At 46.2% G+C, this 21,795-nt stretch overlaps 2 protein-coding genes across 3 annotated transcripts in view; both read right to left on the bottom strand.

Moving 5' to 3' along the window:
• Nucleotides 1-314: 314 nt before the first annotated feature.
• cdx4 (caudal type homeobox 4) lies at nucleotides 315-4,936 on the bottom strand. The gene is made up of 3 exons (XM_088925786.1): nucleotides 4,495-4,936; nucleotides 902-1,047; nucleotides 315-623 (listed from the first exon to the last, which is right to left on the bottom strand). Exons 1-3 carry the CDS (start codon nucleotides 4,934-4,936, stop codon nucleotides 315-317), a joined length of 897 nt encoding a protein of 298 aa, XP_088781912.1.
• A 13,384-nt stretch (nucleotides 4,937-18,320) lies between these two features.
• kdrl (kinase insert domain receptor like) overlaps nucleotides 18,321-21,795 on the bottom strand; it is a 61,600-nt gene continuing 58,125 nt past the window's right edge. For both annotated transcript variants that reach the window (XM_088925718.1, XM_088925719.1), the window contains exon 30: nucleotides 18,321-20,846. In XM_088925718.1, the coding sequence (XP_088781844.1) occupies nucleotides 20,648-20,846 (199 nt within the window). In that variant the 3' untranslated portion in view covers nucleotides 18,321-20,647. The remainder of the gene's footprint in view (nucleotides 20,847-21,795) is intronic.

Genomic DNA, 21,795 nt, shown 5'->3' with positions numbered 1-21,795 from the left:
TGTACATTCACCATACATACAAAAGAACGATATTTATATCTTCATAAACAAACCAAACGCGAACAAACGATCTACCAAAAATAAAAAAAAAGTTATTTTGTGGTTCTGAGAACACTTGACGGTGGGGACGTTTTGTATTTTCTTTTTATAAAAAAAATAACTAAACTACGTAGTAAAACGAAGAAGAGCCTCCAGCAGTTTTTGGGTTTTTTTTTTTTCCAGTCACCAAAAAAATCCGACTCGCACTTTGCGTTTGTATCCTGTCGAAGACGGTTGAACATGTCGCTGTGGAGAGTTTGGAAACAAGTGGGAGTTTAAGTTGGGCAGAACTGCCTGCTCAGTGCGTCGGGGTGCTCGGCCTGGTTGTACGTGGCCAGTTGCGACTCCTTTTTCACGGTGACAGTAATTTGCTGTATATTTCCAATGGGTGGTAAGGTATTCATCCCAGGTGGCTGGTAAATCGACCCGTGAATATCCGAAGGGCTCAGTGGAGGTGGCACCGGGAGAGGACTCACTGAGCCCGGGTCGCTGTGTACCGAGCCTCCCCTGCCGTCGGACTGACCCATCTTCTTCTTGATCATCTTCCTCTCTTTGGCCCTACGGTTCTGAAACCAGATCTTCACCTGCAGAGGGAAAGAGTTGTTAATTTTAATTTTTTTTGTTTTTTTTCCATCGGTGAACGGCGTTTATGTCATTAAAATACAGAGGAAACTTCTTAACCCTTGCTAAACGGGGGTTCTTCTGCAATGCCTCAGGAGATTAAGCTGTCGAATTGTGAGTGAAGTCTGGGTTACTCAGATCTAAATATCTTTCAGGCGTCAGGATTTTTCTCCACTTACACTCAAATAAATTCCATCATTTCAACAATTTCCCAAACCCCTAGAATTTGGACTCTTTCTACCTGTCGCTCCGAAAGTCCGAGGTTCACCGCCAGTTCTGACTTCCGTCTGATAGTGATGTATCTGTTGTAATGAAATTCCTTCTCCAGTTCCAGTCTCTGGTGATCTGTGTACACAACTCTGTATTTCTCCTTAGTCCTCGTTTTACCTGAAACCGAAAATCATTTTACACAATTTACACAATTATTTTACACAACGACGCCAACAACAAATACACGTGTTAATGTGGAAATTATTTATATTGCATTGGTTGTACAATCCACCGGGCGTTTTAAGTGATTTAAGTGTTCTGCATTACACTGTTTTTACTGTTGGACGGTGAGGCTTAAGAAAAATGTCCACTGTATGCGGACAATGAGATCATCATGGCTGTGGTTTTCGTTATTATCCTAACGCGCACACGACCCTGTAATCATGCGGGTTAACGCGAGTGTTTTTGCAGGTTTAAGATAGCACCATTCGTAAGTCTTTAAAATAATTCCAGGAGATTATTTTGACTTGACTGCACATCATGAATCATACAGCACCAGGGGGCACTTTAAAATACAACCGTCTGTAATAAAAAATTAACACAACTTAAAAAAAAACGGATAGAATATTCCGTGCATGTGGTATTTTTCTCGAATTTGTGAAAAGTCCTTAAAAATCCATTCAAAACGTGTAACTCCGTGAACGCTATCTGTGTGGCCGTTGGGCTCAGTAAATGATCTGGCGTTTATCCCAGTTAGTCACACTGTTCAAACGCCACAGCAAAGTAACAATTTCGGGTCTACAGTGTCATTTCGACTGTACCCCATGCGATGTTAATGCGCAGTTATGCATGATGTTAAGTGGTCATAGTTAAAATGGCCAGAGACACGTTTGTATTTGTAACATACTGGCAGGAATCAAGTTACGGTAAATTATAAAAAAATATTACGAAAAAATGTTTTGTAATTTGGGGCTGTTTCGCTTCGTTGCCAGATGCCTGTAAATTGTGTTTCTGGTGTTCTTTGATGTGACTTTTTGAACAAACTGCAGAACAAAGGCACTCATAGACGTTACCTAAACTCCATTGATGTGTTAAAAGGCAACACACGACTCACAAAAGAGCTACAAGGCGATAGTATCGGGGAGCCCTCTCAGGCCTGGATCAGGATTAAGCCTTCATGTTTGATTTACAAACCATAAACAAAGGTCGGCAGGCTTTCATCTCTGGGAAAAGGAATTAAAACCACGACAGGATTTTTTAACAAAATATTTTGCAGAGAATATGAGATTATCGGCGAGAATACAAGATAATGCTGCATAGTTACAACCCGTTTAGTTTGTTTTTTTTCCGCCCGAATGTTTAGTTTATAGAGTTTCAACATCAGCGTGAATAAAGACACCGGGGTCGTTTTCGTTTTCCGAAATTGAAAGTATTCCAGGACAAATAGCAACACATCTCACGGGACAGCAGTACGCACTGAATTGCGTAAAATCGATATTTTAAAAAATTTAAAAGCCTTGTGCGTTTTGAACCATAGATTTGCCTCCAGTGTGCATTTGAAATATCCGCCTACGGTTCCTTTTCCTTAATGAACGATTTGCATTCGAACAAAACTTGGTATTTTATGCACAGAATTGTGGGTTAAATTTCAACAACCTTTTTGCCGATATGAGCAATGCTTTCAGACTGCATTCAGTTTGGCCATAAAATTCAGGGAGTCACCACTCGAGACAATGCGCCAGGGACAAGAGATCTTTATTTGCTGTGAAAAACGTCACCCTTTCCGGCAATATAACTCTCGGAAGAATAGGAACCGAGGAAGAGGTTCGGGTGCATATCAAAGTAAAACTGAGTGTTGAAAGGGCACCGCCGCCTGAATATGACAGATAACCCTCAAAACCTCAGGACAATGTAGCTCTGGAGAAAAAAAAAATAAGACCTCACATCTCGTTTACGGGAGAAGGGACATTAGCATTACAAGCGCTGCTGGCGCCTCGACCCGACACCGGCTTTTCCACTTCATACGCGGAAAAATATACAGACAACCCCGACCCTTTGAACCTGCAATTGAATGCCACAAGTGTACAAAAATACTAGTAAAAATTAGGATAGTAAAACCTCATATTGCGAAGAAGCCGAGGTCAAAGCGCATACTACCACACGCCAACAGATCGTGTTTATCGCCTTCGCCAGCTCTCATCACTCATTTTACATTTCATTCCCAGACTTCCGTTTCTATTATTATTATTATAATATATTTTGTATATATTTATTTAAAAGTTTGTTTTGTTGTTAATGATTGTCCATACGAACAACACTGGATCTAATAAAAACGATTGAATGTCATAAGAGGCGCAGTGTCATCAATGAATTAACTAAACTGTGAGAAGTTTTAAAACAGTACATTTCCACGAAAAGCTGAAACCATTTTGCCTCATATAAGTGAGGAAAAAAACGTATCAGTTAAAATCGATTTCAGTGAATAGTGTGTATATAGCTCTTTAAAATAAAACAGCAGCAAAAAATATAGAAAAACACTGAACCGTTTAAAAATATTTTACAGAATATTTGGAATAAATTCTGACTTAGCCAAGAATAAATAGGTAATAGTGAATTAAGATATGCGTAAATCTGTAGCCTATACGTTTGAAATGTATATTGTCTAATGACATTTTCCGTGGTAACAACGAATTATTTGATGCATTTTATACAAATTAATTTGGAATAAGACAATCTCTAGTTCTAACAAGTCCAAGCGAACTATTTCAATTATAGCCTTGCCTGAAACCAACCAGTCAATTTAATTAAAACGAATTATTAAGCAAAAAATTATATTTTCTCAATTGGTTTACTGAATGGAAAACGGTAAACAGGAGTCCTTCTTGGAAATACGTTGTTATACACGTGAAAATATCACCATTTATAGGAACACATGTACGCGAAATTGACACATAAACATTGTTCAAATAAATAATCACGTCCTTTGACAAATCACCGAGACCAGGTCACTGAGGTTGAACACTTCTCAAATTAACGAGGTGCAGTACTAGATTAACGGATCCGCCTTCAATTTCTTTGCGATAGTTGTCAAAGTGGGCATACTTTTTTCCCGGGACATGCGTATGTTATTAAACACAAATATCAAGATTAAGAACAAGGTTAACGCCCTGAATACCAATTATCAAGGAGCAAGGAGCAGTAAGTCATCTATTACAGAAAGCTACATTTGTAAGTAAATGTAGGCTGTACTACATCAGCTTTAAAAAAACAAGCTACCCGTTTTATTGACTATTGCAACCACGGTAATAATTGTTAAAGAGCTATTACTGCTACCAGTAATACTAGCAATTATAATAGGTCGTTATAGGTAACATAATAATACGCAGCGATAAGAAAGTGTATTATTATTAGGAGTGAAAATGATCATCACGGAAAACCTGCTTTTTTTATTAAGAAACGACTGGATGAGACCGCAGATCAATCAGCAGGTAACACAATCAACTCGTCTGTGCAGTTTCAATAATAATAATAATAATAATAATAATAATAATAATAATACGCACTGTGATTTTACGTTCTGCGTTCTTTGTCGGTATTTTACACGTGCGGCTGCCCTTTCCTTACCGGTTGATGACGACTGCACAGTTTTCCTCATCCACTCGTACGAGTTGCGCCTCTCCCGCTCCGGCGAGTGCATCGCCGCGGCCACGTTCTCCGGGGGTGGCAGCTGCACCCCGGATGCGGGAGGGTGCATCGAGCTGTAGTCGGGCGGGGGGCAGTAGGAGACCTGCCCGGGCGAGGAGCCGTTCATGGGCGCTGGTAAGGAGCTCGGGGGTCCCAGGCCGTAGGCGCACCAGTCCTCCCGGGGCGCGCCGTACGCGGGGCCCCAGGGGCCCGAAGACGGCGCGGGATTGCTTTCCATACTGGGCACATGGTGGTATCCCGTGTAGTCGGAGTACTGCGGGGTAGAAACGAAGTTCTGTGCCGGCAGGTTGATGCTGGAACGGCGCACAGGTCCTTGGTGATACATACTGCCTTCTTTTTCCAAAAGGTATCCCACGTACATGTTGAGAAAAGGCCCACACGTCCCCCTGCCGTCCTATGGCGACATGCTGCTGTCCCCGGGTGTGCCGGACTGAGTTCTCTTAAAGCTCCACCGCCCTCCAACACTGCTCCGGTCTCTGCCGTTGTCCGCCGCGGCTCTGGGGACTGCTGCTGGTCAGGCGCTGCACTGGCCGAAGTGTTTCAATCACACATGATTAAGCCGCTCTTGACAGGCGGGCTGGTGGCAACGCCAGAGCGAGGATCCCCTGACGTCAGATGAGTCCTCAGACCCGTGAGATTTACATTCAAATGAAGACATGACAACCCCGCCAAACTCACCTTGCTGCCTGCCTGCCCGCGACCCTGGCGCTCTCCCTCTCCTTCCCCCTCACTGACACGTGTGTGTATCTGAGGCGATCTCAGCATCGGCGCCACGGACGTCACCGCCATTCATTTATTAGCAGGAGATCTCCTGCCTCGAGTGAGAGCCAGCCGTTTGAGTACCAGACCCCCCCGAGACGTTGACCCGATATCTCGGAATAAAAACACAAAATTATCACCGGAAATTGAACATGATAGAGACCCCCCGCCGAGCGCGTTATTTTAAAGGTGTCACGGCATCACAACCTTTGAAACCACCACACACTGAAACATGCAAGTCTTTACTGCGGTGTTATTCTGACTGGACTTCTTTCAGATCGGTGGAGGTGAACCCGTTAATTATCCCTATTGCTCAAAGCAGGGATTAGGTTTGTCATTTTTATGCGGTTTTCAAGCGCTGTCCGGGAACGTGTATCTCTCCAGTTTCCTACTGGCACTTTTCCCTGGCAAGGGCGATGCTGAAAAACTCACTTGTTTCACTTTCATTTCTGGGAGTTGAAAGTCACTATATTCTGCGAATGAAGTGCGACACTTTTGATGTTGAGGCAGGACGTATGAATAAAACAAACACGACCCCCCCCACACACACACACCGAACGTGTCCTGCAGTAAAAACACGAGCGAGCGGAACGTGTCGGGAGGAGTTCGCACGCTCGGTCGGCCTCGGGGAAGCTGTCAGTATGGGAACGTGACATTTCCACACTCTCATGCCCACGGTGTACGCCTCGCAGCCCGCGCGGGGGTATCAACTGGAAAAGACGGCGGTGCAAATTATAATGAGACACCCCCCCCCCGCGTCAAGGCGAACTTTCCCATTCCGAGCCGTTCACACCTAAACACTTCAGGCTCACACCTCTCGGCTAATTCCGGCTGAAAGGAACCCGGACTTCCACCTCCCCTCCCTCAGCAGCGCAACAGGCTGGAGATACGCGCCCGCTCGCCGCTCTGTGTTCGCTCGGTGTGCGACTAGGACAAACAGGGCGAGAGAAGGTTTATCTCTACGGAAGGCAGAGGAGAAGACAAGGTTTATCTCTGCAGAAGGTTTATCTTCATCAAAAACATTAAGGCCGAAGTATGCAGGCGTGCACATAGTCCAATATTGTTAGATTCATTATGGCCCCAAGGGCTGACTATAGGATGAACAAAAAAGATTGTTTTAAAAAAATGTAATACTTGATTCACAGGACGACACTAAAATTACATTTACCACAGTTACACTCAAATCATAAAGAATATCGTGACAGTAATATCACAGTTCCTCATGCTGGCAGGGCCGTTGAGTCTTGGGGGCACCTGAAAGTGAGAGACAGGGACCAGAGAAACGGCAGTGTGTTGAATTTAAAAAAATGAAGGTGTTGTGCAAGGTGGAGGAGCGCAGGAGTGTATGAACGGCAAAGCTACTGCAAGCCTGATTTTAAACCACTTCAGGATCTCAGCGCCCAAATGTACACACATGCCATCTGCCATATATAAACACAGCGCAGATTTGCATGAAAGTGCATGAAAGAACAACAATATATTGGGACTAATGGCTCAATGAGGAGATTAAAAACAAGAAAAGTGTCTGCAGAGCAGTATATATTGTGGCCTATGCAGTCAGTACAAACTTTGAGTTTTCCTCTCCCACGTGTGCTATATTAGTTGTGCTATCCATTCCTAAAACCTATCAGGTGAATGTTTTGGTTCAGGTAAGACAGAATAAACTGTACCTTTCTAGCCATGTTGTTTCTTAGGTTTTTTAAAAAAAAAAATTAGGATGGAATAATAAATGCCCAAAAATAAAAGTAAGAAGAACCGAGGATAGACACGTTGGGCATTCAGAACGGTGTGGGCCAAATTTACTTTTCAATCGTAACATGAAGATCTCCACCTAAAGAGGAGAGCTGTGCATCAAATCTACCAGAGGCAAGTGGCCACGGGCAGGGTGATAGACACACAGGCTGCCCCAAGCTGCCCCGGCTGCCCCGGCTGCCCCAGGCTGCCCCAAGCTGCCCCAAGCTGCCCCGGCTGCCCCAGGCTGCCCCAGGCCGCCCCAGACTGTCACAGGCTGCCCCAAGCTGCCCCGGCTGCCCCCGGCTGCCCCAGGCCGCCCCAGACTGCCCCAGGCCGCCCCAGACTGTCACAGGCTGCCCCAGACTGCCCCAAGCCGCCCCAAGCTGCCCCAGGCTGCCCCAGGCCGCCCCAGACTGTCACAGGCTGCCCCAGGCTCCACAGCAGAGGCATTCCCACGTTCCCAGTGTTTTGGGTCTGTCCGTTGTTTTAATGGGCTCCCATTAGAGCTGGCAGGTACAAGATAAGCTGTCAAAAATCAATTCATAATAATAATAATTAATAATTGCTTACACTTATATAGCGCTGTTCTGGACACTGCACTCAGAGCGCTTTACAGGTCATGGGGATCCCCTCCACCAGCACCAGTGTGCAGCCCCACCTGGGTGATTCAATCCATATTTTGAGACATGCACTGAGCACGTTGTTTTATGAGCTAATCGATGGCAGGGAATCTAGCAACAGGTTTCGACATGAATCCTCGACACTTGCTCGTCGTCCTTTTCTTTTATTCCCCTTCACCCCCAACCCCCCCCCCCCGACAACCTAAGTGTTCACAACTACCTGAGCCCAGTGTGTGCAGTCAGGTCTGCTGGACACCACAGTCAGGTGACCAGATCAGTCTGCAGTGCTCGCCTTCGCTGCGACGAGCACAACAGCAGACAGTCGGAATCCGTCATGTCACTTCAGGTGGGCTGTCAGGAAAGACCGGCGCTGAGATCATGAATCCGTGATGTGTAGTGTGTTAGGATGATTGTTTTTCATGGTATTTCCAAGCTTCGCTGGACAGGCCAAGATATTTTAAACTCTCTGCAGTAAAGTGATGATTTTACCAGCACGCTCTGAAGGAGGAACATTACTGCCAAAGTCATTTCCTTAAGTGCGTTAAGTGCGTTAAGTGTGTATTATGAATAATTTCACAGTGGTTTATTTTTACATTATATATATGTATTATCAGGACTTCACTGAAATAGAAATATGAACTTTTCTTTATTCTCACAATTGATTGATTTACAATACTAATGATATTTTACAATTCCGGGTTCATCCATACAGTCATTTCCTAACTGCTTTATCCAATTCAAGGACGCAGGGGATCTGGAGCAAGCAACAGGAACAAGCCAGGATACTGCCTGGTTGGGATGCCAGTCCGTCACAGGGCACACACAGACACACACACTTACACCAGGCCCACTTCTTCCAGAAGACAATTAACCCACCAGTGTGTCCTTGGAGCACCTGGAGCACAGGGAGAACATATAAACTCCACACGGACAGCACCCCCGGTCCACAACTGAACCCAGTTCAGCAGCACTGCTAATTCCAAGGCAGAAAACGTTGAGATCATAGAATATTAGAGTCTTATTCTCCTGCTGTTATGAGTCTGATATCCACTTTTGGGAAAAAAAAGACTATTTGTGTTTTTTGCAGCTGGTTACGTAGAAAAGCCTTTAATTAGTAAACGTCGGGTAATCAAACAGGAGTAAGGCTACAGCGAACTCGTTCGCTGTCTGTAGATGCTGATGTCTTCTGATGAGCGAATAAAGTTGAAGCGCGTCTGCCCTCTAGCGGCAGAGTTAGATTAAACAGTCTGAATCTGGAAAGTGGGACCCTTTCCCTTCGCATAACGGTCTTCTGCTGCCCTCTTGCGGAAATCGAGCGCATCACCTCTTCAGAAATCAGATGCAAGAAGACATGAAGGCTCAATTACATACAATATATGATTCTGACTTCACACCTCTTGATTGGCCTCTCTTTCTGTCCCCTGCTCCCGCCCCTCACTCCTCCTCTCTCCCAGCCTTTGTTCTCCCGCTACTTTACCTTTGCCTGCTGCCCTGTATCTCTCACACCTGAAGAAGGCTCCACGGCCGAAACGTTGTGTTTTCTTTCTTCTCTTTTTCAGCAGGGAATAAACCTGTTACTTGTTCCTTTGCAGCCTACGCATGCTGACGCAGCTCCCCACCTGAACTACTACAATATATGATTTATTGAGTCTGTGGACCGCGAGAAGTATCCCGCTGGCGTTCCTTTCTAACTGAAACGATCGTATTTAAATATCTCGGTGAGCAACCTGTCCGCAAGCTTTTTCTACGAGCCTCAGCAGTAAGAAATAACGCCAGAAACAACAGAGGCTCCACCTGCCAGAGACGCAACCAAAGAAGAGGTCAAGCATAAAAAAGTATAAAGTCAACCACATGTTTCACATGCACGAATGCGCACAGGATCAAATGAAGGAAAGTATGTAATTGACTTTTCATAACATAAAGATATTACTCCTTGCTTTCCCATTTATTGAAACTGGAAGAACTTTATTAATCGGAGAACAGACACATATAAACATTAACTTGAAATGAAACTGTTGCCACGTGGAAAGTGATTTATCACCGGGTGGGTTTTTAAACGTTTAGACCCTGTGATTTACGCCTGCTATTTGTAGCGGTGAAAATGACGCACGATTAGCACGACTCCCCTCTGTCCACCAGAGGGCGCGGTTTACCCGAGCAATGCCAAACGCGCACTTGTGTCCGCTGCTCAGCGGGACAGTGCGAGGATGTCCTCTCCAAGATTTTAATGCATCTTATTCGACAAGACACTCTTATAGCAGAATCTGAATAGGAAGTGTTTAATCGGATTTTATAGACGAAATGTCTATATTTGTTCTTGTAAAGGGAATATACATGTAGGGAATTTAAGTAATCATACCCATACCCTACTTTTAAAACGTTTTTCAATTGTCGTAAACGTGCGTTAGTTACCTTGTGTTTATTTTTAAATTAACCTATTTCTAGAAGGAATATTTTTACAAAGACTTTCGCCAAAATATCAGTCAGCCACCTCACACGCGACAAGCGTTTCAAGCTGAGGGAAATACTACGATTTTCACCGCTCGATTTCTCCTCACTATAGTAAAATCAACGAAATCACGCCCGGATCCCCGCCGTTGCCGACAACAGCATTGTTTAAATACGAAAAACGTATTCAGTCAGTTATTAACGTCGGCATCTCTTCTAACCGCCTCCGAGTAATAATCTGAATCGATACACAGAGTCTGTCCGACATGTCCCTGTCCCTGGGGAAAGAACGACTCTGGAGCTGGTTTGCGGGATGTGAAGAGCAGATCGTCACCATCCTTCAGTGACGAGTGATGCAAAAACGGGCCAGTTACCTCAGGAGAACACTCCGCCACTTTGTTTAAAACACAATTTCACACGCTGTGCTTAAAACGCACTCATGAACAGGTGACGGAAAGATAAGGTTTATTTGCCATCGACAGTCAACAGCGTCGAGGTCCCTTCAGCGGCGCTAGGGGCCTGAAAAACACACGAGACACAGCGGCCGTTTAAATCTTCAATCAGAAACGTCCCCGGGCAAAACAGAAGCACATGAAAATGGCATACCGCTTTGTTCATGCACACGGCAAGTGAAGCTTTTTTTGTTTAAGTGCCTGTTGGTCCAAACTAGGAAGTTCGCCCTCTTTGGCGTGTGCGAGAAGTATGTTTGATGTGGCTCCAGCCCGCCTGGCAGTCCGGCACGTCGGGAGAGCGTCCGCCGCCGGCCCGGCTCCTGCCCGGCCTCTGTCGGGGGAGAGCAGACGAGGAGCGACAGTGAAGGAAGGGCTGGGGTCAGGAAGAAGACGGGGCGGGGGCGGTAGTAGAGGGGCTTGTACACCCGAGTCCGCGGAGAACAATGAAGGGAACCAGCGAAGAGTTGGGGATCGTGTGTGTCTGCAAGCGGAGCCGACAACACAGCCCAAAGCTCTCGGGTGGCGCGAAGAGAGACTCGGACTCGTGTCCGAGCTGCGACATCACTGGCGCTGAGCAAGGCGGGGTCTGACCCGAGCCGGAAAACCCACGCCGCTGCTGTAGGAAGAGCTGGAGACCAGTAGGTGGCGCTCTAACCTCTGGGTCTGGCTTTTGCGCAGCAGTGTCCCGAGTGTCGTGACATTCTGTCGTAGGAAGTGCAACCCTCTGGAAAGGTCTTAAATCGCCTTGGCTATTAAAGATATCGCCACACTTTTTCGTAAGAGGGACTCTGGTCTCGCACGGTCAGGTCTCAAATCAAGCTTCGCCTTGAATTCAGGTCAGGCGATTTCCCACTTTCTGGAATCAGCTGCGCTTTCAATTTGAGTGAAAGTCCATGATCCTTTGAAATAAAAAAACGCTATATAAATAGAAGGGATCCTTATTATTATTTTATCTTTAATTTTTAATTTAGAATATTTAACAGCAGCAAAAAAAAAAGTTCAGGTGGGGAGCTGCGTCGGCACGCGTAGTCTGCAAAGGAACAAGTAACAGGTTTATTCCCTGCTGAAAAAAAAAGAAGAAAGAAAACACAACGTTTCGGCCGTGGAGCCTTCTTCGGGTGTGAGGGTGAAGAAGGTCTTCAAGTGTGAGCTCACACCCGAAGAAGGCTCCACGGCCGAAACGTTGTGTTTTCTTCTTTTTTTTTCAGCAGGGAATAAACCTGTTACTTGTTCCTTTGCAATTAATGAAAGGTCAGGATAAGAAAGGGGATGGAGCAACTGGAGGGGGCGCGGTTACTCAAACACCACCCCAAGGTGGGGGGACAGCCCTGGAAATATTCACCTTAAAGCCGATGCAGGTGTTTGGGTTGAGCTACGTGACTGAGGAGAGCAGAGAGAGGACAGCAGTGTGTACGGGGGGACCCCAGCGCCCCCACAGCAGGGACTGACCGCAGTGAGACTTTATTTGATTTAGATGGATATTTATAGAGGTATTGTTCCCTACCAGCTGATGGTCCTGAACATGGAGATCAGCCCCTTTCTCGGGGGCTGACGTCTCCACATACTTCTTCAGTAAAAACAGGAAGCTCGGAGGTCTGCTCTGGGTTCAGAGCGCGTTTTGTTTCTTTCTTCGGGAGGGATAACAGGAAGGGTTGTCCGCTGGAGAATCGATACCAAGGTTTCTGTCTCCGAAGGTGCAGCGAGCGAGCAGACGGCTGTTTGAACCGGCAGGAGGACAAGGGTGTCCTGAGAGGAAGTGTTGAGGCGGAAGCACTGTTTACAATGCCTCGTACTGCACCGGGTTCCTTGCGCGCTGTGCAAACCAACAGTCTGAGGCATGCGGGGTTATTGCAGCATACGTACGAGTTAAAATGATGTTGTCTGGGCTTTGGAGACGCTGTATAATAACTGTAATTTGTCGTACATAACATTCAGAAAGTACACAAAGGGGCTATTAGATCTGATGGCATTTTCTCTGACATGCCGGCATGGAGAATTTGTACAATTATCGTGATCATACATCATATGTTTCTTTTACACCAAGTAGCTATTTCTATGTGACAGCAGATCGGTTTATTTTTTTTTTAAAAAGGACGGACTTCCAATCCCAAACTCCCACTTCCCACACCTTGCGGTATAACCTGTTGATATAGATCAAAGTTATAACAAGGTGACAACAAAGAGTTTAGTGTCTTAACTGTCCGACTGTGGTCACGGAGGCCCAGCGTGTCTGTAGATTTTCATTCCCGCTCAGTTCTTGCTGACCTGAAACAGTTTCGGCCCCGACAGTGCTGGTTTACCAGCCCCCGGCTCGCCAGGTGCGGCAGCTTCTTTAAAGAGGCTTTCTTACGCGACGGTACCGGAGCGGGACCGCCCTGCTGAGCTCGGCCGGAGCGCCTGGGCAGCACTGTCGGGTGAGGAGTGGCAGGAGACGGGCTTTATCCTGAGGCCGGCAGCCAGACAGGGCAGGCCGGTCAGCGCTTCCTGCTGTGCTGTCGGAGCCGGGGCATTGCCACTGGGCAGGAGGGAGTGTTGTTCTGGGCACTCGCTCGCTGAACTCTCAGAAACCGACATCCGCAAGTCGTTTGTCGTTTGTGAATGAAGATCATCGAGCCCCCTGGAATTGTGACCCCTGGCCTGTTTGTTTATCGCATTGCTTCTCCTCATTCGGACTCCGAGCTCTCAGAGCTGCTGCTTGCGCTAGAGATGTATAAGGACGCCGCCAAGGCGATATTCTTTACATTCATGCTCTGTCGTAATACAGCCCTCCGTCCATTTTCTAACCTCTTCATTCAAGTCCGGGTCGCGGGGCGACCAGAGTCTGGAGGAACCTGGAGCACCCAGAGGAAACCTATGCGAACACAGGGAGAGCATACAGACTCCACGCAGACAGCAGCCCAGGTCTGGAGCTGAACCCGGGGCCCCAGCGCTGACCACTGTGACACCCTTATTTTGCCATACAGTTCCTGTGTCGTTTCCTGGATGACCTCTGTGGTTCGCCTGTTTGGTCACCTTCTGTAGTAACAGCAAGGCGCCACTGTTGCCCTCGATTGGGTAAAAAGCTATTTTTATTCTTCTTGGTAATAAAGTGAAAATCTGGAAAAGAGCAGACAGATAAATTAAGGTGTAGGAGAACACTGAACACGGCTCAGGATGACACCAAGTTTCAGTGCCTTGAGAAGTCCCAGCAGACGAGTGCCCACATGAAGACACGCAGGCATTCTTCAATATTGCGGTGTTCATTCTTGTTTTTTGATGAGACTGATGGCTTTCCTGGAAATGCGTTTCCTGCAGTTCGAATGAATGGATGAAATAGAAATAGATTCTTTTCACCCCGAAAGTGCCTTTGGAATTTAAATTTCTGTGAAATGCTAAACATGCGGTTCAATTGTCTTCGTTCTTTTTTTTTGGTCATCGGGGTCTCCGTGAGACTCTGGCCCTTACGACTGCTTTACGTTTTCAATCACACGCGCCTTTGAAACCCAGCATGAGCATTTAGTAAACCTTCTGCTGCCAAAGGAGAACAAATTCATAGCTGGGTAAGAAGGTGCTGAATTTATCAGAAGGCTGTAGTGGTGCTGAAGGTGGTGTCTGTGATGTGGATTGTCTGTTCATCAGGCTCTATTAATCAGTTTGAAATACTTGGCTGCTACACAGCCAGAGCTCCATGCAGTGCTGGGGTAACCAGCACAGAGCAAGATGGCACCTCAAAAGTTCAGAATACTTTTCAAATATTTTGAAAAAGTATGAATGCTCAGCTGGATATACTAATTAACAGATTTCACTCCATTTTTCATTCATGTGTTTTTAATTAGGAAGCAGCAAAGGACTCAGTTCAATTTTCATTTTAAGAGAAGCTTAGGAAAATACAGATCAGTGGAAAAATGGAGTGCATGCAAAACTAGCTTTTAATTTAAGGATGCCATTGGGATAGTGCTAATTCCATTCACAGAAATGTTGTGCAATAATCACACTATTTTTAGTCTGTATTTTTCTTCCTGATTATTTCTAAGAGTTGCAGTTAATGTGAGAAAATCTCTCATAAATAAATAGTTTTAAAATGAAAATATGCACATCGCCTACACAGAACAGTAGAGACAAAATAACCTTATAGGCACAGTAACAGAAAAGCAAACAATTTAGACAAATATTATGGGTAAAACAGTCCAAAATGGAAGAATAATGACATCAGAAAGATAACAGAGGAGAGGCAGTCACAGCGCCCATCTTCCCTGTATGGGAAATACTTCAGAGGCTAGAAGCTGACTGATCCAAGCATCTCATCCTGACGTTTGTTGTAAGAAGTCAGGGCAGCAGTTTCACAGATGAGTGGGTATCGTTTTCCAGCCATACTGCTGAAGCTCATACCCTGGGTTCTTTCAGGAAACACCTGGATGAGATCCAAAGATCAATTAGCTACTGACTACTGAGTGATTAAGAGGGTCTGAAGGGCTCCTCTTGTCCGTAACCTCTCACAGCACTATGGGCTTGTAATTGGACACGTAGCACAATGAATGCGTGATATTCTTTTGTTGTCTTGAGAGTGCCTTCTGAATGAGTTTTTAAACATTTTTTTTTAAATGAGGATCAGATAAAGGTTTTTTCCATGTTGCCAGGGACAGAAAGAGACACAACAGTTAGGCTGCAGAGCCCTCTTCAAGTGTCACACCTGAAGAAGGCTCCACAGCTGAAAAGTTGTGTCTCTTTCTGTCCCTTTCACCATGGAACAATCCTTGACCTATTCTTTTACAGCCAATGCATGCTGACTGAGCTACAGTACCTACTTGAACTTGTTTAAAATAATATGCTTCCTGTGAATTGACATGGGCGTGTGATTATTTGTAAATAGAAGAGGAGCTTATTAGTTTACTCTTTATATAAACCAGAAATAACTTGATCTCATTTTCTAGATGGTGGCCAACTACAATTATAAACTTTTCAATTAAAACTTGAAAATAACTTCTGTCATAGAAATACCATATTGTTATGAACCGGCAGACAACCACTGACAAGCGCAATGAGAATGAAGCTAGGGGGACATTATGTTCTGTTTATGTGCTGTAGCTCCCAGTACAGCCCAGCTATTTGTATACATGAGCATATGTTTGTGGTGCTGAAGACAGACCTTGCGACACCCTCCAGTCTGCTCATGAGCTCTGACGTGCGCAGTAGAAAGCTGATTGCTGCCAGTGTCTCAGGATCTGCTGGTAACGTCTCATAGTGCAGCTGTTTGCAGGCAGAGCTGGCCTTCCTTTGCAGGGGGTGGGAACGCGTGCAGGGACTGCACCCGCAGGACTCGGGCCTGCAGGAGGTGTGCAGACGTGCAGAAGTGGGTGTGTTGTGTGAAGTTCGGTTAAACTGAGGCCTAGTTTGAGTTAGTGTGCAGACAAATAAATAAAGATATAGTGTCAATGCACATGAGTTTTCTAAAGTGAGGAAGGACCATGCTAAAATTCCCTTTTTTTAGACTGTGAGGCAAAGGGAATGTTCGACTGAAGCGTCTTAATTCCTGCTGTTCCAGATGCATTTACACTCCTTTACACACCATGATAGACTAATACATCTGCTTATGGACACTGGCTTCAAGTTCATGCGCAGGACAAAGGTCATCCTGGCACATGGGGGTAGGTTAAAGGTCATCCTTTCACACAAAGGACGAGTCAAAGGTCATCCTGGCACAGAACTGCTTTGGCAGGCCATGCCCTACTGTTGTCCTGTTGTTTTTACACGGGATGCTCAGGGGACAGGACATAATACAACAGAAAACGCAAATAGGTGATGGTGTTGCTTGATGGCAAGTAGAATAATGTTCAGTTAAGCTTTCTGACAAGTTTTTCCTCTGTCTACCGCTGTTTGTATTGACACACTTCTTCCCATTCTTCACATCGACACAGTGTCCTCTGCTCCGTTTCCAGGCTCTTTTTTTAGCTGCAACCGCTCAGAACTTCCTCTTGTCCTTAAGAGCGGGGGGACAAGGGAGCTGGTCTCTGAGAGCACCCCGCCTCCTCATCGAGAAGCGATATCCTGTCTGTTGTTGGGCTCGTGGGTAGGAGCAGACGAGGCTGAGAAAGCCCTCGTCCGCCCTCGCGGCGCTGTCCTCAGGAAACACATCCCCTGCACTGTGCGGCCGTGGCCGGAGCGCACGTTTAGCACTAGGCAGGGCGTGGCCTGACCGTTATAGTAACAGCCAATTAACGTGTGACAGTATGTGAAGCTGTGCTTCTGACTGCTGAACTGCGGTTTTGGCAGGATTTCACAGGGCCCGCTACGTGTCGCCTCTGTTGGAGCCATTAGTAAAGCCTCCTCCTTCCCGGGCTTTTGTTTTTCTTGGGAAGGGGTCGTGGAAGTGGGAATTAGGGATATACAGACCTCCAATTGTTTCAGGATAGAAACAAAAACAGAACTACCGTCGGCTTCGTTAATTATATCCGAGCGGAACTCGGTTTGAGACCCCCAGCGCCCTGCTTGCTAATTACAATGACAAACACTGTCATGTGGTCTGAAAGAAGTATGGGGGGTTTTTGTAACAGGACATACTTAATAAATGATTTATAATGGGGCTCTATAGTCTGCTACATGACCTGAGCTGGTATCCAGGGGACTGCCCTCACTTTGGCGAGCACTTTGATCTCTGTGTTTTGAGGTATTTAATTTTTTTTAAGCTGGATTTTCAAAATGAGTCATCCATGGAGGGGAAGAGAAACCCCAGCATCCCAGTGGAAAGGCCTCTGCTCTAAAACACTAGCACTGGCATTAGTCATGTCACTCTCAACGGCTCGCAGCAGGTGGCCTGTCACTGCCGGAGCAGCCCAGCTCCCGCAGGGCAGCGATTCTGAAGAAGGAAAAAGTGACTCCCCATCACAGGGGCTGGGGGGAGCTCTTCCGTCCCTCTGGTCAGGTTTACAGGCAGGATTTTGGTGGACGCAGATGTGCTCTGTGCCTCAAATTTGGTTTCGTGCGTTCGGCTCGTGCTTGTGTGGAAAAGTGTGTTCTTCCCCTTCTTACAGCAGAAAGATGTTGAAAGATAATGGACCCGACCCCAACATCCTTTCGCTGTTTATCCACTGTCCACGTTCCTGGAAGCGGTTGACATCGACAGGCACGGACACAGAAGATCGCCAGCATTTTCCTGTTCTCCTTGTTTTGGCGATGGATGTGCTCTGGCGGTGCAGTGTTTCGGGATGGTCCGGTCTTGGTGACAGAGCTCCAGCCCGAGTGTGACGCTGACAGGCAAGGCCAGAGAGGTCAGGGCCCGCAGTCCGCTGGCACCGAACCGCCCGAGGAGGCCCAGACGAGTGACTCACTGTCTTCCTGTGCCCCCTGCAGAGGTGGGGCTCTGTGCCTCGATGACACACGGGCTGCTGAGACTTGGCTGCGAAGGAAACGGATCTGACAGCGTCCAGGCAGCTGGGAGGGGTCACAAGACACACTGTCGTTCGCTGCTGCACCCCACAGCCTGGCACACTGCTCACGACTGCTGGCCCATGTCCTGGGCGCCATCCAGTCCGGCTCTGCCATTTCAAGGAGGGAGGAGCTCATGCTGTCCCTCAGTTCTGTACTGCTTGATTCCGATTAGCTTTCATGGAGTAGTAAATGAACAAAGAGGTGGTATAACAGGGCGATTCTGAGACAGACGCACTTTTTCGGGAGTTTAAAAAAAAATCAGACTTTTCTGAAAGTAAAAGAGCATTTCTGTGTTTGTGCAGCAAGCCAAGGGAGCCATAGCCAGCGCTGGTGTATAAATATATAGATCTTTATTTTTTATTTTTGGTTGGTTAATAAAAAATACATTTGTATACACGCAGCTACAATATGGAAGACAGACAAAATTATCAGTGCATATGCTTCTCATACAACCCCCCAAAAACAACATTCCGAGTTTATACAAATAACACTTGGCAGTAAGCTACTTCTCAGGTACCACGTCTCGTCTGGACCCAAACACAAAGTTTTACTGGCACGTCTTGGCTGGTGGTGAACATTTACAGGGCTGGCCACTGGCAGCTGTGCTGAGGAAAGATGGCCTGGTATAACTGCAGCTAGGCGCTCAGAGAGCGGGTTATTCCTACGTACTGTACACGGTCACTGGGCTCTTGTTCAGGGAGAGCAGTGGCCTTCCTGGTTGCTCTGAAGGCAATGATAGTGTCATCTTGGTTTCTCCTGACAGAAACCTTTTAGTCTTTAACACAGCTAAAAATGTCATATCCCAAAGCCGGGGATACTCTGTTGTGTTGGAAGATTTGGTTTTGTGACCAGCACATTCACAGACACACAGAATCCTAGCCTGCCCTGCAAGCGTTACTGACATTGTTGTTGATAGAGAAGTGGACCTGTGACAGAAGCTCCTTAATTATAAACATTCTCGTATGCACAAACAGTAGAAAATCTATATCTCTAAATAGATGCTCCTGAAAGTGTACAACAGCATATGTGGTATAAAAGGTTTTTCTTTTCAATAAGAAGTAGAGACAATTGTTAGTATTTACAAAAAAAAAACCATGTGCTGATGCAGCTGACACCATATCTCTTTTTCCCCCCCATAAGTATTGCTCTCTTACACGCCCACTGTCAGATCTCACCAATAAAAGCATTTAGTTTTGTTTTAACTAACTGGAGGCAGAATGGAAAGACAAAAGATTCAACTTGATTTGCACAATTTAATGTGGATTCCTGTGCATGAGTGTTGAAATTTCTTTTCCACAACAAATACTGTCATCAACGTACAAGCACAAGGAGGACTGTCTTCTCTTGTTCATAACAGTGCTTATGTGCTAAGTACTGGCACAATCCTTTGTCTTGGATGTTCCTTTCTTTGATTTTAATTTTAAACCAACACTGGTACTTCCTGAAGAGTGGTGCACTGTCACAGTTGCTTCCTGAGAGAGTAAAAACCTTTAATCTTTTTGGGGACCAGTGTAATTGCGAAACAAAGAAAAACTCAGTGTTTGACCTAACTGGACTATAAGTGAAATGGAGCTCCCTGAGCACGTTGTACAGTTATTTCTGAATATTTTGTGAATCTAATCTATATATTACCCTGAAAGGTTTGGTGTTTGTAGTACACTATGTATATATAAAAAACGCTTTTAGACTTCTGTATTTTTGTTCAAAGAGTCACTTAAACAAAAACAGACAGCGCCATGAAATGTTTTTCAGGATATAGTGGTGCAATTTCTTCTAGTTGGCCACGGAGGATTTTTCTCAGTGTTATTAGCAATATGATCTGTTTTATTACAAAGGCAGTGCGCAAAGGATTCGTTAATAGTGAAAAATCAGGGGTCGGTGAAGTTATTTCCTTTTTCTATCAGTAATGTGGTGTTCATTACCCTGTTTTCTAAACTGCGTTGCTCTGGGGCCTGACCTGCAGGGAGGTTTAATGAAACACAAGCAGAGAGCGCTTTAGTCAGACCAAGCTTGTTTTTGTTCTCTTCAAATTCTTTCAGTTTATGAAATATTACTTTTAATATTTTTAAAACTCGCACCATTTTCTTCCGTCAATGTTGAGACAGGATACAGCAATACGAATAATAAAACATTTCCAGTTCCAATTTATAAAAATATATATACGGAATGAGGAAGAGCACGAATATATATAAAAAACAAAATCTGGCTTCCTTTTCCTATTTCAGAAAGGCTGTAAGAACTTTCCTCATTACTGGCACTATGAGATCCCACCCTTATGGCAGACACTGCTGAAGGAAGCGCCGCTGGGCTTTCCTGTAGTGTGAGAGGCGATTAAGTACATTACCAGGAGTGTCTTCAGCTCCTGCGTGTTCACAGTAAATACCCCTTGTTCTTCAAACGAATGCCCTGAGCCTGTCTCTCTGTGCGAACTGATGAATTAATGGGCATCGAGTCTCGCCGCGTCAGCATCATCCGTCTGAGCCACTGCTGAGGGCGGCGCGCTCTTTGATCTGTTTGGCAGGCCGGACGAGATGCGGGTCGCGCTCCGAGCCTGCCCCGCAAGCCGGCGGTCTGTGACGAGGGGGGAGGGGGGCGAGAGGCAGGGCGACGGGGTGGTGGGGGGGGGGAGCTCCTGTGTGGGGGGGGACGGGGCCCCTAGACCGGCGGGGTTGAGTAACGGACCACGTAGTTGTAGTCGGGGGGCGGGCTGTGGCACTCCAGCGCAGGGTCCATCGGCAGCGCCGCCGCGTCCTCCAGCCCGAAGTCCAGCGACGGCACGGCTGGCTGGCACTTGGCGGTGTCCTTCTCGCCCTCTGACCGCACCGACTCCTTGCTCTTGCTCGCGGCTTTCATCCTGCCCGGGAGACAGAGAGCCACACGGTTACCGCCGCTCCGCGCCCCGGGCCGGGTACTCCTCCGCTTGATCTCAGCCAGAGGGCCGGGAAGCGACACTTGAGCCCGCCCCTAAATCGGGACTGAACTGGCAATTACAGGAGAAAGCAACCTGATTCAAGCTTGATTCAACCTGGCTGACACAACCTGTAACGCAGCGTGACTGACGACACATAAAAGAATATGTAACAGGTTTATTTCATGCTGAAAAGAGAAAGTGTTTTCAATCTTCTCTTAAGAGCACGGAATAAACCTATTGCTTGTTCCTTTGCAGACTACGCATGCTGAAGCAGCTCCCCACCTGAACCACCTGAAAGAATATGACCGTTTATTATGAGCGTGTCAATTGTTTATATGAGCCATGAGCTCTTTATACCAAGTAATGCCAGCAGGATTAACAAAGACGGAACAGACTGAAGGGGCGCTATTATACACGGGACAGCCACGGCAAATCTTTTAGGACTTTTAATTGGTTGCAGGTGGTCGGTACAAGGGAACATTTGCAGACAAAAACATTACGGGACAGCGGTACTTGCTCTCTAAGCTGTGGCAATCAGGCAATGTTATTGCTCCTGCTCTGCTTATTACCACCAGTTGTTATTACTGATTTAGTGGAAACCTCGTGTCATATACATCCCTGTCCAGAGATGGGCCGGAAAAATGCACCAAGAATCCAAGCTGGTTTTCCGTGATCATTCTTTCCCACGATCCGTCTCCGACATACACAATGTTTGGCAGGCACTGGGCTCTTGCTTTGTAGGCTGTGCTGCCTGCTAATAAAATCTGCGTTTTTTGTGTGCCTTTGTTGGAGGGACAGGCTCAGACCTTCTTGATGGATGGGAGCTTCCTTGCCATTATGGATTAAGTCGGGCTGTAATTAACTGAAAGAGGCATGCTGCTCGCTGCTCGTA

Source organism: Atractosteus spatula, chromosome 9 (genome assembly GCF_055471065.1).
Source record: "Atractosteus spatula isolate fAtrSpa1 chromosome 9, fAtrSpa1.hap1, whole genome shotgun sequence".
Classification (NCBI taxonomy): Eukaryota; Metazoa; Chordata; class Actinopteri; order Semionotiformes; family Lepisosteidae; genus Atractosteus; species Atractosteus spatula.
Note: the sequence above shows the minus strand (reverse complement) of the source record. Positions and strands in the feature narration are given on the sequence as shown.